Genomic DNA, 21,464 nt, shown 5'->3' with positions numbered 1-21,464 from the left:
ATCAAATATGATTTTATTCTAACTATTTCTCCTAAACTCAAACTTAAAATTATGCCTTTTTTACTCATAAAATTTGAAAAAAAATGATTTTGTTTATTGCAAACCTAAAATAGATAATTTTTTTATAAAAAATAAAAAATAAAATTATTTTTAAAATACTATTAGAACTAATTATCTATCCTATTTTATGTTCTAGCGTGACAATGGAGATGATGTTATATGTATATAATTAATTAAATAGTATAGGAGTCTTGAAAGATAAAGAAATTGGAGATTCAGTTATAATTTATAAGACGTGTGTGTGACATATGTTTATGGGCCAATAGTAATTACTCACTATTTACGGTTGAGATGGGCCCATGCACGACTCTTACACATAAAAAAATAAGAAAAAGAGCAAAACATGGGCCATGTGACTTCATTTCTGTACACATGCTTGGTCACACACACACAATATATACATATAATATTCTTTTTGTTTAGTAAATAACTAAATATATACTACAACTCATTATTTTCTTTTTATAAAACTATTAAAATAAAATCAGCTAAATTTGATGATTTAGAATTTTTTTCACTAGTCAGAACTTAGATTGATGAGCCAGCCATGACTCACTAATATCTCCTTTGATTTTACTTTGCTTTAAGATTAATATTAATAAAGTAGTAGCCCGAATTTTGTTAAAATACTTGTGTTTTTATTTAAAACAAATATAATTTCTCCTAACAAAATAACACTCCCCGAATTTTGTTAAAATACTTGTGTTTTTATTTGAAACAAATATCCAGATAATTTCTCCACCATTTGTTTATGATAATTGTAAATCATATAAAGATCGACAATTTAGTTTGGGATGGTAGTAAATAGGAAAGTGCACCCATAGTATTATAGTACACTTTAAAAAGAGAAAGATGAATGATGAGTCAACAAAGCATTTATATTCCATAATATTCAACAATTAATAAAGACATATGCCAACTTAATAAAGAATTCCTTTCACAAAAATGAATCAAACATGCCAATTGAACAAGAAGCAAGCAAGAATAATTGAACCCCAAATTGTAGAGATATGGACATAGCTAGCTAGGGTTAAGCTATACAATGAAAAGAATATAACTAGGTCCAAAGTCTTTATTCACATGGCATTGTGCAATATGTATTGAGTAGGAATTGAAAAATACTAAGTATAATATTATTTCAAATTATAGTACTATGAGATATCATGGATTTTTATAAGAAATAGTCATTTATTTCTTCTACTAGTTGCTTGACAGTTACATGGGCTCATTTGGATACATATATAAATTTCAATTAAAGCACAATCAGAATCACTACACTAAATTTATATTGCCTACGTATAAAATTGGACCTAAGATTTATCATCAAAGAGAATTACTATGGTATGTTAACTTTTTTACTTAAATTATGTAAGTAATTTACATTATGCTAAATTATAAATAAATTGATAAATATAACCAATTGAACCATGGTCACTTTTTTGAAAGGATTATGTAGGTTTCCGTTAATGCTGCAACAACCAAAAAGTAAAGAAAGTACACCGATTAATTGAATAATTTTTCTAAAGTTATAGCTGAATTTTCCCTCAAATTTCTATAATACTCCATAGTTACATTCCATAAATAAATAAAACAAGCCCAAATTCATTGTATTTATTGTACAACTGTCTACTTTATTTAGGAAGAAATAAATTTATTACTTACAATAATTCTTTTAAAAATGCGTAGGGAAAGTGTTGCGTATTCAATGTTCTGAATCAAATAATGAAATAAACTAGTACTAATAGATTAATTTTTTGAGATGAGCTCACCTATTTAATTCGCAACAGAAAACAACTAATTTCATTTATCAATTTCAAATATTAACATTTTACCTTTCTATTTGTACATTAAATCATATTTTTATAGTATATTACTCTTTTTTAATTAAATATAAGTTAAATTTGTTAATTAATGTATGATTATTTACCAAATACTCCCTCCGTCCGCCAATAGGAGTCCCATTTATGGACGACACGGGTTTTAAGAAATATTAAGAAAAGTGGGTAGAAAAAAGTTAGTGGAATAGAAATCCCACTTATTTATATTAGTTTTAAATGAAATGTGAGTGTAATGAGTTAGTGGAAGGTGGGACCCTATTACCATTTATGACATAAGTGAACCGGGACTCCTATTCGCGGACGGGTTAAAATGGAAAAACGAGAGTCCTATTCGCGGACAGAGGGAGTATAACAAAAATCAAATATGACATAAGTATAATAATAGAAATCTCGAAATGAAAAAATCAGATACGCAGTACTGAATAGCCGACCAAGTTTTATTACTACTACAGAATAAAAAATAAAACAGCAATTTAGAATATATCGAATAACTATATATAAATAAAAATAGAAAAAGAAGAGAATCACAAAGAAAAGCTGAAGCCGTAATTTCCTTTCATTTCTTTTATTTTCCCTTTGAAGAAAAAGAAGCAAAAATCTCAGTTAAAAACCCCTTCCCCCAATTCCAAGCGCCGGCGGAATCGCCACCGCACCGCCGGGCCCCAGCATCATTTTTAAACAATTTTTTACTGCTTCCGATCCAAACATCAATAATCTCTCTGTCACTTGTGCGTTACGCGTTGGACCTTCGATTGTTCTTTCTCTCTCTCTCCCCAAAATTATTAGGAATATATAAACACTGTTTTTTTGTCTTTATCGATCCTTTCTTCAACCACCGGTTGGGCATTTGATTTTCTGATCCACACAGCAACACTCACAGCTCACAAACACTAAGATAAATCGGTAAGAGAGAGAGACCCTCCATTTCTCACTGGGGTTTCTCTCTATGAAATAAGAGAGGAAGAGACCAAACCAATCTCTCTCAAAACATAGCCCACATTTCCTTAATACTGTTGTATTGACACTTTTCCAGTTGATTTAATGTGGAAGTGAGGGGAGAAAAGTGACGGTGGGAATCCCGTGTGTTTGTTTCTTTAACGTGTGCAATGGGCGTTGAGCGGCAAACACTCTCTCTTCTTTCTCTCTCTTAGTATTGATTGTGAAGCGGTGCGAAGAATTGGGATAAGGAGAGTTTTTTTTAATTGGGGAAAATTCTTTAATTTGGATGGATACTAAAGGGAGGCTTGTTGCTGGTTCACACAACAGGAATGAGTTTGTGCTCATCAATGCTGATGAGATTGGAAAAGTGAGTGCTCAAAACAAATCTGTTTTTCTTCATTGTTTTTGGTTTCCTGTTTTGCATACTCAGTTGAGCTAATTCGTGCTAGTTTTAGGGATTTAAGATTGGATTTCTTTTGTTCTTCATTAATTTCTTGAGGTTGACTGCCTTTTTGGTCTGGATTTTGTGGATTTAAAGCATAATTAGTTTCAATTAAAGTTAATTTAATTGCATTTCAGTTTCATTCTTGCTCTGTTTATTGGCGTTTCCCCTTTTGATGCTTATGAATCTCAGTATTTAGATTTGTAGTTTCAACTAAGCTTTATCATTCATAACTTGTTTGATCTGATTCGGGGCGGTGGAATTGATTGATTTTGTGTCGGTAGGTGACTTCTGTGAAAGAGTTGAGTGGGCAGATCTGCCAGATTTGTGGAGATGAGATTGAAGTAACTGTTGATGGTGAGCCGTTTGTTGCCTGCAATGAATGTGCATTCCCTGTGTGTAGACCGTGCTATGAATATGAAAGAAGGGAGGGAAATCAAGCTTGTCCTCAGTGCAAAACTCGATACAAGCGCATCAAAGGTAAGGAGACGCCTCCTTCCTGTTGTTTATGCTGCTTCTTTTGGATTCTTTGATGGTAATTAGGTTGAGCTGCCGAATTCTCAGGGAGTCCTCGAGTTGATGGAGATGAAGATGAGGATGAATTTGATGATTTGGATAATGAGTTCGAGTACAATGGCAATCCTCATCAGGTTTCCGAGGCAGCTCTCTCTGGTCGGCATAACATTGGCCGCACTGCTTCTGGTATCACTAATTCCTCAGAGTTGGACGCATCAGCTGTTAACTCGGAGATTCCTCTCCTTACTTATGGTCAAGAGGTAGATTCCAATCCCGATCTGCCTGTTGGCATTTCTTTAGTTTCTGATTAATTTTTGAAGTAAACATTCATCTTGGTGAAGGATGACACGATTTCAGCTGACAAGCACGCACTCATTGTCCCCCCTTTTATGAGTCGTGGAAAACGAGTCCATCCTGCGCCGTATACCGATTCCTCCATGACTCGTAAGTTTTGTTTTCTGGTTTGCTGTGTAGTTATTTTATTGTTCTTTATCGGTAGTTAAATGTACCTCCGGCATTGTAGTGCCACCACGGCCGATGGATCCTAAGAAGGACTTGGCGGTTTATGGTTACGGAACTGTTGCCTGGAAGGAGAGGATGGAGGAATGGAAGAGAAAGCAGAACGAGAAACTTCAAGTTGTTAAGCACCAAGGAGATAAAGGTGGTTTAGATGGAGATGATTTCGAAGATCCTGATCTTCCCAAGTAGGTCACATCTTTCTGTTGCCTTGATGTTTAATAGATCTAATTTTCATCATTTTGTTGAAGTGCAATGGCGACTGATACAAAGTAAATAGAATCTTTTTGCTTCTCAGTCGAGTCTGTACATAGGGTGTGCTTGAATATATTGTACCACTATTTTATTGCATATTGTTCCTAATTTTTTGTGAAAATGCTGCAGGATGGATGAGGGCAGGCAACCGCTCTCGAGGAAGCTACCGATACCTTCAAGCAAGATAAATCCATACAGAATTGTCATTCTGCTTCGGATTGTTATTCTTTGTCTGTTCTTTCACTATAGAATTCTAAACCCTGTCAATGATGCCTATGGGTTATGGCTAACGTCAATTATATGTGAGATATGGTTCGCCGTATCATGGATATTTGACCAGTTCCCAAAGTGGTCCCCTATTAAGAGAGAAACATACCTGGATAGGCTCTCACTGAGGTATATACTTCTCACTTTCTGCCTACTCTCAGTACGTGTGCTCTAGCCTGTTCAAGTGTCGCGTTTCTTGCTGTGGTTGCATTCTGAGCTTCTGCATGTTTTGATTTTTCTAACAGGTATGAGAAAGAAGGAAAACCCTCTGAGCTAGCTTCTGTGGACATATTTGTTAGTACAGTGGATCCAATGAAGGAACCTCCGCTTATTACTGCAAACACAGTTCTGTCGATACTTGCTGTGGATTATCCAATCGACAAGGTTGCATGCTATGTCTCTGATGATGGTGCTGCCATGCTTACTTTTGAAGCTCTTTCTGAGACCTCCGAGTTTGCTAGGAAATGGGTTCCGTTCTGCAAAAAATTTAAAATTGAGCCTCGGGCTCCTGAATGGTACTTTGCTCAAAAGGTTGACTACTTGAGAGACAAAGTAGAACCAACGTTTGTGAGGGAACGTCGTGCAATGAAGGTGCTACACCGCTCAAAATTTTCCTTTCCTATTGCATCAATTTTGAATTTCAGCTTTGATGACTGATGTTTTTATGCTAATGCAGAGAGAATATGAAGAGTTCAGAGTTCGAATAAATGCGTTGGTCGCCATGGCTCAAAAGGTTCCTGAGGAGGGATGGACGATGCAAGATGGAACTCTGTGGCCTGGGAATAACGTCAGAGATCATCCCGGAATGATCCAGGTTGGTGAGCTTGTACTTTGGCCTTTGGTGATATTCTGCTGTCAGAACATCAGTTGCTTGACTATCTATGTTTTCTCTGCCTGACAGGTTTTCTTAGGTCAAAATGGTGTCCGTGATATAGAAGGGAATGAGTTGCCTCGCCTTATATATGTTTCTCGTGAGAAGAGGCCAGGATACGATCATCACAAGAAAGCTGGTGCTATGAATTCTTTGGTAATTATTCTTCTATTCACTTTACATCTGTAACCTGTTTGAGATCGATGTGGCAAATCCATCTAATATATTGTTATCTCGTTTGCTTCCAGATACGAGTGTCAGCCGTCATTTCAAATGCTCCTTACCTACTCAATGTCGATTGTGATCACTATATAAATAACAGCAAGGCCCTTCGGGAAGCTATGTGTTTCATGATGGATCCGCAATCTGGAAAAAAGATATGCTATGTGCAATTTCCTCAAAGATTTGACGGAATTGATAGGCACGATCGATATTCAAATCGCAATGTTGTCTTTTTTGATGTATGTGGGGTTCACTCTGGAGTTTAAAGTACAAGTCATGAGATTATTAATTAGATTGTAAAACGCTAATACTATTTAATTATTAACAGATAAACATGAAGGGGCTTGATGGGATCCAAGGCCCCATTTACGTGGGAACTGGATGTGTCTTTAGGAGACAAGCATTGTACGGATACGACGCCCCCAAGAAGGCTAAACCCCCTGGCAAGACATGCAATTGTTGGCCAAAGCTGTGTTGCAATGGCTGCTGTTTTGGATCAAAAAGGAAGGGCAAGAAAGGGAAGTCAAAGGAGAGTAAGAAAAAGACTAAAAGCAAGGAACTTTCAACTCAGATTCATGCTCTGGAGAATATTGAGGAAGGAGTTGAAGGTGAGAAAATAAACATTGAAACTTGAAAGATACCAGTGCTGAATTTCAGATCTAGTTTTAGTAGAGATGATGATAATTTCTGTTAAAAAATATAAAGAAACTAACAATGAAGGCTCTATGATTATGTATGTTCATTTTCTTCCCTATTTTTTGTTGGTAGGAATCGACAGCGAAAAATCATCCCTCATGCCCCAGATCAAGTTTGAGAAGAAATTTGGGCAATCACCAGTTTTCATCGCTTCAACACTTCTAGAAAATGGCGGTGAACCTCATGGAGCATCGTCTGCATCGCTCTTGAAAGAAGCTATTCATGTCATCAGTTGTGGTTATGAAGATAAAACAGAATGGGGGAAGGAGGTTTGTGATGAAGGCATTAGACAATTACTTCTCTAATACATTTCGTTGACTTGGCATATAAGTTCTAATCATTCTAAATCACCAGGTGGGATGGATTTATGGTTCTGTCACGGAGGATATCTTGACTGGATTTAAGATGCACTGTCATGGCTGGCGATCAGTGTACTGCATACCAAAAAGACCTGCATTCAAGGGGTCGGCTCCAATCAATCTTTCAGATCGTCTGCACCAGGTTCTACGTTGGGCCTTGGGATCAGTGGAAATTCTCTTAAGTAGGCATTGCCCTATTTGGTATGGCTATGGATGTGGTCTGAAACCACTCGAGAGATTTTCATACATCAACTCAGTCGTATATCCATTGACTTCGCTTCCCTTGATTGCTTATTGTACCTTGCCAGCCGTTTGCTTGATAACCGGGAAATTCATCGTCCCCCAGGTCAGTTTCCGTAGTTTGAGTTGTTTAAATCTATTATTCTTATCCATTTTCTAAAAATATCGATGGTAACGCTATCTTTTTTACTGTGTGCAGATCAGCAATTATGCCAGTTTAGTTTTCATGGGCCTCTTTATATCAATCGCCGTAACAAGCATTCTGGAGATGCAGTGGGGAGGAGTCGGAATCGACGACCTGTGGAGAAACGAGCAGTTTTGGGTTATCGGTGGTTGCTCGTCTCACTTTTTCGCCTTAATCCAAGGTCTGCTCAAAGTTCTGGCCGGTGTGAACACAAACTTCACCGTGACCTCAAAAGCTGCGGACGATGGAGAGTTTTCAGACCTCTACCTCTTCAAGTGGACGTCTCTATTGATCCCTCCCCTGACTTTATTGATCCTTAACATCATCGGAGTTGTGGTTGGGGTCTCAAATGCCATAAACAATGGGTACGAGTCGTGGGGGCCTCTATTTGGCCGGCTGTTCTTCGCCATTTGGGTGATCGTGCATTTATACCCTTTCCTGAAAGGTTTCATGGGGAAACAAGACCGAGTCCCCACCATTATTCTCGTGTGGTCTATTCTTCTGGCGTCCATCTTCTCGTTGCTGTGGGTCCGCATCAACCCGTTTTTGTCAAGAGGCGGAATCGTGCTGGAAGTTTGCGGCTTGGATTGTGACTGATTGGACGCAACTGGTTTCAGTTGGCACATAGAAAAAGCGACGTAGGATGCACTACACGGAGCAAATATGATCGATGTCGGGTTTTTCGCTCGAAGCATTTTTGGTATAAGCAACTGGGAAGGCTGCTGCTTTGTAGATACAAGAAAAGGTGCTCATTTTGTTACCTTATTTATTCTTTGGATTAGTTTGTGCTGTGTTTGTCTTCCTACAAGAAACAACCATGATTTATAATCCCTTCTTAATAAGGAGGTAAATACAGTTGATTTTTTTTAAGGAATTGTTGATTGTGATTGCTATTTCTGAACTTGATTTCTACTTTTTTTTTTGTACCTGGATAGATACAGATGTATGTCAAACAAAACAATATATATTCTTCATTGAGTTTAATGTTGTTGTTGGAAACAGTTTTTAGCTTCATGTTTGTTTCAGATGTTGTATTTTTCTCTGTGCTCCCATGGAAATCATTATTACATGAACTATTATCCAGGAAAATACACCGGTGTAGCCTAAAATATGATTTTGTAATAGTTTTATCCCAATAATTCACCAAACACCAAATAAATATTGAAGCCTAATTTTAGACTATTAAGTGATTTCCTGCACTGGCGCTTGAGGCGGACATGGACGATGGCGCTTGAGGCAATGCACGACTTTAGGCCATCTGTGATGACGTCCCTTAACCGTCTCTTTCCTTCACTGTTCGGACCCCATAACACTATTCACGGATTCCATATTTTTATTTGTATTCATATTAAAAATTTAACTTGTTGATTGGAAGTCATTTTTTCATAGTCTTATTTAAAATTGTCCATGCCCATCGATGATATGGAGTGGAAGAGTTTAGGGTTTGCCGTTCATAAAATCTGATTCATTGGATACATTTCTTCAATCCCAAATGAGGTATTTAAGAAACTCCTAAACATGAAAATTATTATAATAAACATGGAAATAATAACAATCTCCTAGAAAAAGTAAATTCTAAACATCCATCTCTAATTCTCTTTCCATTTGGACCTATTTAAGATGCTAATCCTAAACACTGCATCTTAACAACAGCATTATTCCCTATTTGCATTCTCTCTAACAACACAATCTCTGATACTCTGCAACTTAACAACAACATCAGAAATGCTCATCCTTTCCTTGGCCGAGTCGACCGAGCAAGCTACTCCAACGTTAAGAACCTCAAACAAACACTCTCTGAGCTTATGATTTTCCACGAAGCGTGTAACTATCATCGCAGTTTCCGTTTCTGCTAAAAGTGAAGGATCTACCATCTCCAAAACTCGGTCAACCGAACATGTCTGAACATAGCTATGAATCCCAAATCCATCTCTGAACATTTCATCAGTTGGTCTTTTGCCAGTGAACACCTCCAACAGAAGGATTCCGAAGCTGTATACATCACCATACGTTGTTGGCTCGCCTCCAAACCCCTATTCTGCAATGCAGAGACATGAGTAAAATGTCGAGAAAAAAAAAATAGTTTTATGCCAACGCGGATTGAGCACTACCTGGAGCAGTGTAGCCAACAGTGCCTCTGATGAGACTGGAGCTCTGCTGATGTGTTGAAGAACTGTCCGTAGCTTTAACGAGGAATCTTGCTAGCCCGAAATCACCAACACACCCGACTAAATCATTGTCTAGAAGGACGTTGCTAGGCTTGATCTCACAATGAATAATAGGCGTTGCACATTGCTGGTGCAGATAATCAACTGCACAAGCAACATCTATGGTGATGCTGAGCATCTGAACTAGGCCTAGTCTCCTGGTCTGTCCTCGTCTCTTATCTTCGTGCAGCCACTCATCGAGGCTGCCATTAGGCATGAACTCGTAAACCAAGGCCTTGAAGTCATTCCCCTGGAGATCGAAGCCAGAACAAGCTGTGATCACTTTCACAAGATTCCGATGCCTGACGTTTCTCAGCGCCTCACATTCGGCTGCAAAGCTTTTCACCGCTCCACGCTGTGAAAGGTTCAACACTTTCACTGCAACAGGCTTCCTGTCTTCTCCGAGAGTTCCTCTGTACACTGATCCGTAGCTGCCAACACCGAGCAAGCTATCTTCAGAAAATCCGTTCGTGGCTTGTGAAAGCGTCTGGTACGACACTTGCATCAGAGAATTGTCAAATGGATTAGACGGAGGCGGAGGCTTCCTTCTCTTCAGACAACAAAAGACGAGAGCACCATCGGAAATGACAGTTAGTACTACTACTAATGTTGTAGGGATCACTATCTTCAAACTCGATTTCTTGTGACGTTTAAGGCTGCATTTTGAGAGTCTCAGCTCAGGCACACCTCCACAGAGATTAGGATTCCCCGCTACTGAAACCACGATTGCATTCTTGAACATGCCACCTTGAGGCAACGCGCCTTCAAGGTCGTTGAACGACAAGTTCAAGGCTAACAAGCTGAACTCTGCCAAGTACTCAGGAACAAGGCCATCAAATCTGTTGCGCGAAAGGTCTAAAACTTGAAGCCCCCTCAACGCGCTGAGACTTGAAGGGATGTTTCCTTGGAAGGAGTTCCCTTGTAAGTCGAGGAACTCCAACCTCACACAGCCACCAATACTACTAGGCACGTTGCCTACGAATCGATTATTTGAAATATTCAAGTACTCGAGATTCTTGAGGCTTCCAATCTCTGCAGGAAGAGTGCTATTCAGTTGGTTTTGAGAAAGATCAATGCTTCTCAACGAAGGGATGCTCACAACTTCTTTAGGTAAAGAACCGGTCAAACTGTTTCGAGTTAGGTTCAGTTCCAACAGCTTCTGGCAATTTCCAATGCTGGATGGTATGAAACTTCCAAAATTATTGTAGGAAAGATACATATAAATGAGAAGACTCAAATTCCCCAGAGAAGAGGGGATTCTGCTCGAGAATCCGTTGCTAGACAAGTCCAAGAACTGCAGGTTTCGAAGTTTACCAATGCTAGAAGGGATCACGCCTACGAGCCTGTTCATGTTGATCCGGAGATCCCGCAGTTCGACATATTTTCCCACGTCGTTTGGGACAGTGCCTGAAATCTGATTCTGGCTCAAAAACAGCCTCGAAATGGCAGTGGAAAGGTTCCAAAATGCAGGATGCAGTTCCCCACCAAAACCGTTTCCATCTAGGCCTAAACTTACCAAGTTTGTAGCATTCTTCAACGAGGCGACAAAGCTCAAATCCTTTCCTCCTCTTCCCAACATATTCCCGGAAAGGGCCAACACAGTGAGCTTATTCAGCTTCATGAAACTAGGCACCTCCCCTGTCAGCTGATTGTATCCGACATGTATATATCTCAGACTCGTGGCGTTGGACAACGAGGGAGGAATCGAGCCCTCCAACATGTTTATCCCCACGCTGAAGAAATCAAGACCGGGGAAAAGAGAAGCCAGGTCAGAGGGCAGAGAGCCTCCGAATTGGTTGGCTGCAAGATCGAAAACCGTGATTTTGGAGAGGTTGAAAACAGAAGGTGGGATGACCCCTGTGATCACATTCTCACCAAATGCAAGGAGCTCCAGCTTTGCTAGACGGCCTAATGACGCGGGGAGGCTGCCTGAGAGGTCGTTCGAGCCACAGTATAGTCTCGTAAGAGACGAGAGGTTGCCTAAAGTGTCCGGGATGGCGCCACTGAAGCTGTTCCTGCTGATGGAGAACAGCTCGAGTTTGGAGAGAGAGCCGAGGTCCGAGGGCAGGGCGCCGCGTAGTCTGTTGTAGGAGACGACGAGGGAGAGGAGGTTGGTGCAGTTTGCGAGAGAAGGAGAGAGGTCTCCCTCGATCAAGTTGTTGCTGAGGGAGATGTGTTGGATTCTCCTGAGGCGGCCGAGCTCGGGGGGGGGAGGCGGCCGGAGTAGGAGTTGTTGTTGAGGTTCAAGAGCCTCAGGAAAGTGAGGTTGCCGAGGTGGGGAGTGATGGAGCCGGAGAGGGTGAGGTTGAGGAGGTTTAGGGCGGTGACTCTTTGGCGAGTGGTGCTGCACGTGACGCCGCGCCATCGGCAGAAGCTGAGGGATGAGTTCCATGAGCGGAGGGAGTTTGAGGGGTCGTTCGTCGCGGCCTTGAACGCGAGGAGGGCCTCGTGATCGGTCTCGTTGCTCGAGAAGCTCGGGGCGCGAGGGAGGGAGCAGACGACTAGAGCAAGAGCAAGAAGGTGGTGATTCAACATTATGGGAGAAATGTCAACTACGTCGTTTTGGGTGGGATTATGATTTCATGAAGTATTTGAAATGGAAAGCGACTTAAGTGAAAACACAAATCTGACTAAAAAAACTTGTTTGTTTGACTTATGTAAAGTTGAAAAATATGGTGTTAAGTCGTTATCCATAAGAATTGTCGAGATGTTTGAAAATATTAGCATAGATGCTCCCTCTTAATGATGCCCAAGGTTTTCGGTTCGGGCGGTTACGCTTACGGTTCCGGTTACCGTGAGATTTAAATCTATCCGAAACCGTCACTTTTAGAACTGTGATTCGGTTCAGGTTCTAAATTTTCGCAATCGAAACCATACCGGAACTGCCGGTTCCAGATGGTTCCAGACTGGAACCGCGAAAAACCACCGGAAAACTGTGAAATCGTGCCGGAACCTTAAAAAACTTTGAAATCGGCGGTTCCGGACCGTAAAAAACTGCCGAAAAACCGGTGGTTCCGCAAAACACCCTCGCGGCTCGGTTCCGGTTCGACAATTTCCAAAACCGAAACCGCCGGTTCCGGAACCGTGGGCATCTGTACTCCCTTTGTTCCTGAAAATTTGTCATTTATTTTCATTTTCTTCCGTTTATAAAAATTTGTCATCTTTCACTTTTACCATTTTTGGCAACGGACCATACGTCCACTCATTCTCACTCATATTTTATTATAAAAGTAATATATAAAAGTACGATTCACGTGCCACTAACTTTTTTAACTCAATTCCTATTAAATTTTCTTATAATCCGTACCGGATCAGGCGATAACAAATTATAAGTGATAGAGTATTAAATTAAAGAGTAAAGGTTAAAATTGGTCCTGAACATATGCTCATTTTATCATTTTAGTCCTCCGTCAATATTTCCGTTAATATTTAACAGTAAACTATTTTAATCACAATTTTGACCAACTTAAGCAATTTTTAATTATTTAATAACTAGATATTAAAACTTTAATTATTTTAAGAATATACTATCATTTAAAATAAAAAATAAGACTTTTAAAAGAGAAAATAAAGGGGAAATGTTTGCAGAGAAAACGAATTCACTCTCGCCCTCTCTCACTTCGACGGCGCCGGCGACCGGCGAGCAACGAGCGGCGACCGAGGAGCGATCGGCGAGTGACCGGCGATGTCACCCTAGTCCACGACTCCCTCTCCTCCTTGAGAACCCACAAATCCATCTGTTTCATCTCATAAACGTAGAGAATGCTAAGACAACCTCCAAGCAACTCCAGAGAGAAATCAGAGAAACCTTCTCCATAACTCGGTTGCTCCACAATGCCATACGCCTCGCTCTCCAAATCAAGCGAAACAATGTTCCAACTAGAGCCGAAATCCATCCCATTGCTCGCAGCAAACTGAAGCTTCCCATCCGCAAACTTCCCGTATCATCGTTAAGGAACACCAAAGCTGAAATCCCCAATTCTCTTCCAAGAATCAGCCCTCAAACTGTAAATCTTCACAACCGCTTCCCGCAGACCTCCATCATCATAATCACAGAACAATCCCACAACCTTGTAATCATCCTCCGATTCGCAATAACCAAACCCCCAACTGTAGTAAAACCCAGGCTTCATCTCAACGACTGCAGAGGAAGCTGCCTCGATCTCCTCGTAGCTGGGTTCCATAGAAAGACGTCGTCTTAATCAATTGCGAGGCAAATTATACCATTGCAAGAGCCCATAACCCAAACGGTGCTATGCGGGGTTTGGTTAGGGAAGTCAACGTTGTGGCGTGACGACCAGAGGCTCGCGCATGAACGAATTGACGGAGCATTGCTTGAGGGTATAGGTAGGGCGCGACGACCAGAGGCTCCTCGTCGCTCGCCGGCGCCGTCTAGTGAGAGAGGGCGACACTTCCTCTTTATTTTCTCTTTTAAAAGTCTTATTTTTTATTTTAAATGATAGTATATTATTAAAATAATTAAAGTATTGATTAGAGTTATTAAATAATTAAAAATTGCTTAAGTTGGTCAAAATTGTGATTAAAATGGTTGACCGTTAAATATTAACGGAAATATTGACGGAGGACCAAAATGATTAAATTTCCATATGTTTAGGACCAAAAAATCCAAAAACAATTAGTGGAGATCGAAGACGGTAATAATTTGCGATTGGTATTGAATCTGAGTCATCTGACTATATAATAATTATAGAATTATAACGAACAAATCAATAACTACAAGTATTTTTAAAATTTCAATTTATTAAAGAGTAAAGGCCAAAATTGGTCTTGAACATATGTCCATTTTATCATTTTGGTCCTAAACTTTATATTTTGAATTTTTTTGGTCCTGTACATTTCAAATCGGATCACAATTGGTCCTCCGTTAACTATTCCGTTAATATTTAACAGCCAACGATTTTAATCACAATTTTGACCAATTTAAGCAACTTTTAATTATTTAATCATCAAAATTATTTTTTTAAACAAAATCATAAATTATTTGTTCTCATTGCCACTTTCATCTTCTTCCTCCACTAATTCTCTTCTCCTCGTAACATATAATTCTGGAAAAATGAAGTACTCCTACATATTGTTGTTTTTGATTTATGGACTTTATTTCCCCCAAAAATGATCTAGGGTTTTCGGCAAGAAAAATCGAAAGAGTTTTTTGGCATATATCCCCTTTTTTCCGCTTAAAGTAGTAAGTATTTTGTTTGTAGCGTTGATTGTAGAAGAAGAATTGGTTGCAGGTGGTAGAAGTGGGAGAGTTGTCGGAAATATTTCAATGGAAAGAGGAGGTGGCAAAAGGGCTTCCTGGGTGGAAAGAGGAAGAGAGAACTCACGTCAGAGAAGAACTATCAGACGTCTTGCTATACCTCGTACGGCTGTCGGATATGTGTGGGACTGATCTGGGTAAAGCTGCCCTCCGCAACATGGAGCTCAATGCACTCAAATATCCGGCGCCTCTCAACAACAATAACCGTGGAAGTCAGTAGTAATTCTTCAACCAATGATGATTCTGTTTTGGTTTAACTCTTTCGTATTGTGGGTCTCGATTTTACGAGATGGAACTGCTGCTGCTTTTGTTGTTCTATTTAAATTGCTCTTCGATCGTTCGTGACCGGCTTTTCTACATCCCCTATCAATAATTTATGATTTTATTTTAATTTTTTTTATGATTAAATAATTAAAAATTGCCTAAGTTGGTCAAAATTGTGATTAAAATCGTTGACTGTTAAATATTAACGGAATACTTAACGGAGGACCAATTGTGATCCGATTTGAAATGCACAAGACCAAAAAATTCAAAAGATAAAGTTTAGGACCAAAATGATAAAATGAGCATATGTTCAGGACCAATTTTAGCCTTTACTCTTCATAAAATCCTATAGATCATTCCATACACAGTGGCCTATGAATATTACCACTAGGGGTCATATTCTAATGCTTATAGCACCCTAATCCAAAATCAAGACCAAATCTCCACCCTTAGATTTTAAAATGAGTGAATGAGATTAAATCTTACGAATCTCAATAAATAGTAGACAAAATATCAACAAAAAGGTAATATCGTCATTATGTTATCATATGATAATTTTCGTGAATGTTTTTTTATATCAACATAGTGTATTACAAAATATCAACAATATGACATAAGAATATCAACACAAGTACAAGAAAATATCAACACATACTTATTGAGATTTTTACATGGTTTTATTGAGATTTTTTGATATATTTGTTGATAAAAATCTGGTTATCAATATTTACGAAAACTAAAATAAAAAATATCAAATTTCATCATCCGAACGTCGTCGGAACATATACAATTGAGATCTCATTGGAATCCTTATAAAATTATCTTTAATTTGATATATTTTTTGCGAAAAAATAATTTATATCGGGAGAGTTACGTAAATTTAAAGTTTTAAGATGATTTTAATGAGAGGGAATTGACATTAATACCCTCTAATTTTATTTATTAATTTTCTTAATTAAAAATATAGTTCATATGATATTATTTTAAAACCACTAGATCTTCTAATTTAATGATTAAAATTTAATTTTAATTTGGAATTGGTGATTAGTTAGCAATTACCGCTGGTATTTAAAGAGCACGAAGGCCCAAGCCCAATTATAAGATTTGTCCCAGGAATTGAAATCTATTTGTTGAAATTTAAGATTTGTTCGCTACTTCTGTAGAGTTCTCAGTTTTTGCTATTTTTAACTTTTTTTTAAACTTTTAGTAATTAAGGTTGGATGTTGGATTATTGGAGAAGATGAAGTTTTTTGTTTTGTTTTCATTTTATTTATCAATGATGTATGGATTTTTTCACATCAGCCTAAAATTATATCATATCATCTTCATATCAATTAATATTGTCCCATAATCTTCCAAGATCATTAAATATTGGCCAAAGATTAAAATTAAATACTTAAGTTGTTTCGGCCACCACTCCATCCCTTCACCTTCAAGGTCAAACCCAAAATATGGGCCTGGTTTGACTTAAATCCACTAGATATTAAGATAGATTAATTTTTCGAAACAAAAAAAAAAATTAAACGAGGAAATATCAATAACTTTTAGTCAAAGCTAAAAAATGGATATCATTCATACATGTCCTTATAGCATGCCACTTTAGGAAAAAATACAATAAAGATGAGACTAAAAATTCTAATATCATTGTGTGCATGTAAATTATAAGGAGAGATACCAGAAAGTCATGGAAAATAAGAACGAAATAGGAAAAGGTAGAAAAAATGAAGCAAAAAAACATAAACATTAATCATTCTTCATGTTTGAGTAATTTTAAACAACCATGATTTATAATTCCTTCTTAATAAGGAGGTAAATACAGTTGTTTTTTTAAGGAATTGTTGATTGTGATTGCTATTTATGAACTTGATTTCTTTTCTTTTTTTGGTACCTGGATAGATACAAAGATGTATGTCAAACAAAACAATATATATTCTTCATTGAGTTTAATGTTTTTGTTAGAAACAGTTTTTTGCTTTATGTTTATATGAGATGATGTAGTATTTGTTCTGTGCCATTAAAGTTGCCCCGACAATCCATATTAGTTCCACCATCGACCTCACGACCGTTCTACTTTTGTCACAATCCTTCTTGTTTGCATAAAGCGAGAGAAATATTACAACCCACGAATTTCATTTTTTAGATTTTGTTTGTTTGGGACGAAGAGTTTGGGGGTATGTTATCACTTACGGCAAAAATGTATGTGTCCGCACACATCCTCCCTTCTCCCTAGCTAGGTCAAACCAAGACCGGGGACGGGTTTGACACGTGCTCTCTGCGCGTGCACAAGAGCGTTCCTCGTCATTTAGTTGGTTACATAAAATATGGTTGGATTATAATAAATCCACCAGACATTAGATAAATTAATTTCTTGAAAGAAATATCAACAACTTTTAGTCAAAGTCAAAAAAATGGATAATATTTATACGTGTCCTTATAGCATGCCACTATAGGAAAAATTACAACAAGGTAAGACTAAAATTTCTACATGTGTTCATGGACATTATAAGGAGAGATAGGTGGAAAAAATGAAGCAAAAAAGCATAAACATAAATTAATGTTTGAGAGTAATAAATTTGAAAAGATATACTTTAAAATGGTATTGGATTTTATCATTTCAGAGTAATTCACAACTTTTTGACTATTGAATATTCCTTTCAACTTTTTTGAATTTTTTTAATCCATTCAACACATGCATATACTCTATGGAATAGTTTAATTTTGATGGTTAGTAGTATTTTATTCTTAATCACACAATTTCAAATGCTAAAACATGACTACTTCCAAGTTCCAACCTAATGTGCCACACACTTACTTTAATTTATTATACATGAATAATGAATCTACTTTTCTATTTATATTTTCTTCCTTTTTTAAAAATAAAAACTTTTAAAACAACACAAATTTTAATGCAAAATTAAGAAAATAAGAGAGAGAAAAAAAAGTGTGTTAGAGAAATGGGTCTGGGGTCTGGCCTTGTACCTATGTTTTGAAAGATTAAATATTGACTTGTACGGTGCACCTATCTAATCGATCAACGTTCAATTTAATACATTCACGAACTTAATGTAGTTCAATTAATTAAATGAACTCAATCCTAAAATAGAAATATTTTATAGGAAGCTTCCTAACACGTGTGCATTGATCAAAACTGAGCAGCACTGACTTGACGTTTTTAATATCCATATCCGAATCACTTCATCGTCATCCTATTCGTACCATTCTTAATCTCCATAAATACTATAGGACATATTTCAACTCAAATTCGTCTACATTTCTAAATTTTACTACTAAAGTCTTACTCTTTCAATCGTAATACAAAATCTCATTTTGATTTAAATAATAAAGTAATACAGTAATATTCTAATCTCACTTTTATGCGTAGTAGTAGTACTATATTACTAGTGATTTTATTAATAAAAATAATTGGAGGAAGGAGTAATTTAAAGTGAAATTTGAATTCTTCTACTTTAAAACTTAGCCTTTGAAAATTGTAGAAATATAGCACTGTACTCAAAATAATAAGAAGTCAATTCTAAGATGATTTCTCCCGATTTGACATATTCTTGTCTGGTTGGATAAATGTAAACCATAAATTATTAAATCTACGAAGAAGATCTTCTGTGCCACGTGTGCATTTTATAATTTTAGCACATTTATTTAGAAGCTACTGTTCCGACGACGGCTGTTCCCATCCTCTGCATCTGGTCAATTTCATTCTTATATTAGTTGATTCTTTCCCCACCTAAAATCTTAACGATATAACCCACAAAATAATCCAAACAAATTACTCCTACTACATAAAATTAAGTAAATCAGAGGAAAAAACCACAGTTTCTAATGCAACACCAACAAGAGTCAGATTACCTGCTTTCAGCTGTGGTGGCGCCGCCGCCGCAAACGGGTTGTATTCACTCTTCTGAGATGTCGGCGCTGACCTACGTGGACTCTTCGGGTCTGCCGCAAAGCGGTGGCGGCGGGAATTGGTCGTCTTATTCTCGGAATTTTGTTGATTCTGCGAACTCATCTTCCAGCTCTGGCCGGAAAAGGAGGCATCATCATCGACAAGATTCTAAATCAGGTTTTTGTTTAAATTTTTGGAAATGCAAATGCTCTGTTTTTCAATTATCTACTATTGGTACCATTTTGTTTTTTTTTTCTGGTGCAAAACTTCCTACCACAATTTTATGAGTTAGTTACTTGAAAAATAATGAAAATATGGTAGTTGGAAATAGTAAATGGATTTAGACACAGCGAGTTAAACAATGTCGTATATTCATCTAGTATGAAGACGTTGTTTGATTTGAATTACATGCAAGCATCTATTTTTTTTTTTAGATGTTACAAGTTGCGGGATGATCATAGTTTGACTAAACATAATGATTTTTCTACATTTCTTGTTTATTTGTTGGAATTTTGGATTTTTTTTGTAATAGATTTGATTATTCAATTAATATGAATAATAAATAAGAGATCTTGACCATTTACCCATTTATATACGAAAAATAATATTTTTGCATGTTTATGGAACAGTGTTCTAAAATATTAGTAAGAAGTATTTTTGCATGCTTATGGAACAGTGTTCTAAATTTTCATATTCATGTTCTTTTTTTATTATTATTATTATTATTCTTTTGTGTTTTTCAAGTATAAAAGTATGAATGTCGTAAAATATTTATGATCAACTACCTAACTTTAGGTATGGTTCAATATCTACCAAATTCAGATAAATGATAGAAAGTGCAGTGAAATATGAGATTTCATAAGAATTACTCCTACATTAGTAAATCTTTTATTCGTGGCATGAAACTCAACTACCTAGGAATAGAGTGAGACATAGAGTGAGACAGAGAAAAGAGAAAATATAATCATTAAGAACGTAACTGAAATAGTAAGACGTTTTTTCTTCAACTAGTAACATGTTTTTTCTTTCAACGCAGTTGTGGAAGAAACGCCGCTACCGGAATCCCCAACCGTCTCATATCCGGAAACCGGAGAAAGACGACGAAAATACAGAGGCGTCCGCCAACGTCCGTGGGGCAAATGGGCGGCCGAGATAAGAGACCCCGTAAAAGCCGCCAGGGTTTGGCTCGGCACCTTCGACACCGCCGAGGCCGCCGCCCGAGCGTACGACGAGGCGGCGCTGCGCTTCCGCGGCAGCCGAGCCAAACTCAACTTCCCGGAATACGCCCAAATCCTGCCCCAGTCCACACAATTCACCACCACCACCACATCCGCCCCTCCGCCGCCGCAGTCATTTTTCGAGACCTCCGGTAGAGACTACTTGGAATACTCGGAGCTGCTGGGGAGCGGCGGCGATGTGCAATCGGCGACGCTGTTTGAGAATATGATGTATTCAAATCCTTCTTATTCTTCTTCTGTTTCGTCGTCATATCCATTGTTATTCTCTTTCAATCCACAAGGGAGCGATCATCGCATTCAAGATGAAGGCATAAGCAGAAGCAGAAGCTTTCCGGCGCCACCGTGGACGACGGGCTTCTATCCGCCGTCCTCCACCGGATAATATGCATTTTCAATTCTTTTTTTGTTTCTTATAAATTATTTTTCTTAGTCATAAAAAAAAATATAGTAGTACTTGTTTAATAATGTTAATTAATTTCTCTGTACTTTTATTCAGCCAATTTTTTGGGATGTTGAGTTGAAAGTTTGGTGATGGGGATGAATAGTGGTATAAATGTATATTAACGTGACGATATGAACAACCAAATATATTTTTATTTGGAGCTTAAGACAATAAAAAATAAAATAAAATTTTAAAAGAGACTATACTCACAAGAAATTGATCAAATTTGATTAAGATTTACTCCACATTTTAATTCAAAAGTATAGTATGTCAAGTTCTAATTATAAAAAAAGTAAGATATTAATTAAGTGGGGAGCCTAATTAGTAGTACAACTTACAAGCTTAGATTGAGTTTACATTATTGTTTTTGACTGCAATAGTCCAAATGTATAATTTCATTTACTATTACAAGCTGATAGTTACTGAGTCCAATTATTATGGAGCAGCATGATTTCTACTATTTCCTCTCATAATTAATAATGCCGAATATTTAAATTCCAAATCTACATAGCTTATGAAAAAACAAGTTAATTACTTGACAGATATGAGATAATGATGCTTAATCGGACAAGGAATCTCATCATTTTTCTATAAAATATTAATGTTTTCTTCTCTCTTATTCAATCTTCTTTTAATATCTTTTGGATCAAATTTACACTCTCAGATATGATAATGTTTCGATCCAAATCTAATGAATAGGAAAATAGTCGTTTTCAAAACAATTATCAA

General features: G+C 37.4%; 2 protein-coding genes and 2 pseudogenes across 3 annotated transcripts; 2 read left to right on the top strand and 2 right to left on the bottom strand.

Moving 5' to 3' along the window:
* The first annotated feature begins 2,496 nt into the window (after window positions 1-2,496).
* Window positions 2,497-8,404, top strand: LOC125185230 (cellulose synthase A catalytic subunit 2 [UDP-forming]-like). Its single transcript, XM_048081731.2, has 14 exons — window positions 2,497-3,204; window positions 3,564-3,759; window positions 3,844-4,055; window positions 4,137-4,239; window positions 4,319-4,499; window positions 4,696-4,962; window positions 5,079-5,424; window positions 5,510-5,647; window positions 5,735-5,860; window positions 5,953-6,165; window positions 6,255-6,534; window positions 6,695-6,891; window positions 6,977-7,327; window positions 7,421-8,404. Exons 1-14 carry the CDS (start codon window positions 3,124-3,126, stop codon window positions 8,000-8,002), a joined length of 3,273 nt encoding a protein of 1,090 aa, XP_047937688.1. The 5' UTR covers window positions 2,497-3,123; the 3' UTR covers window positions 8,003-8,404.
* A 510-nt stretch (window positions 8,405-8,914) lies between these two features.
* Window positions 8,915-12,153, bottom strand: LOC125220734 (uncharacterized; annotated as a pseudogene). The gene is made up of 2 exons (XR_016134641.1): window positions 9,517-12,153; window positions 8,915-9,443 (listed from the first exon to the last, which is right to left on the bottom strand). The product of XR_016134641.1 is annotated as an uncharacterized LOC125220734 (transcript).
* Window positions 12,154-13,211: 1,058 nt separating this feature from the next.
* Window positions 13,212-15,049, bottom strand: LOC148933762 (F-box/kelch-repeat protein At3g23880-like; annotated as a pseudogene).
* A 3,843-nt stretch (window positions 15,050-18,892) lies between these two features.
* Window positions 18,893-20,803, top strand: LOC125219561 (ethylene-responsive transcription factor ERF110-like). Its single transcript, XM_048121573.2, has 2 exons — window positions 18,893-19,232; window positions 20,092-20,803. Exons 1-2 carry the CDS (start codon window positions 18,992-18,994, stop codon window positions 20,673-20,675), a joined length of 825 nt encoding a protein of 274 aa, XP_047977530.1. The 5' UTR covers window positions 18,893-18,991; the 3' UTR covers window positions 20,676-20,803.
* The last annotated feature ends 661 nt before the right edge of the window (window positions 20,804-21,464 follow it).

The sequence above is a fragment of the Salvia hispanica genome, chromosome 1 (genome assembly GCF_029641045.1).
Source record: "Salvia hispanica isolate PSC_SH4W2 chromosome 1, Shi_PSC_v1, whole genome shotgun sequence".
Lineage (NCBI taxonomy): Eukaryota > Viridiplantae > Streptophyta > Magnoliopsida > Lamiales > Lamiaceae > Salvia > Salvia hispanica.
This window is presented reverse-complemented; position numbering and strand designations above follow the sequence as displayed.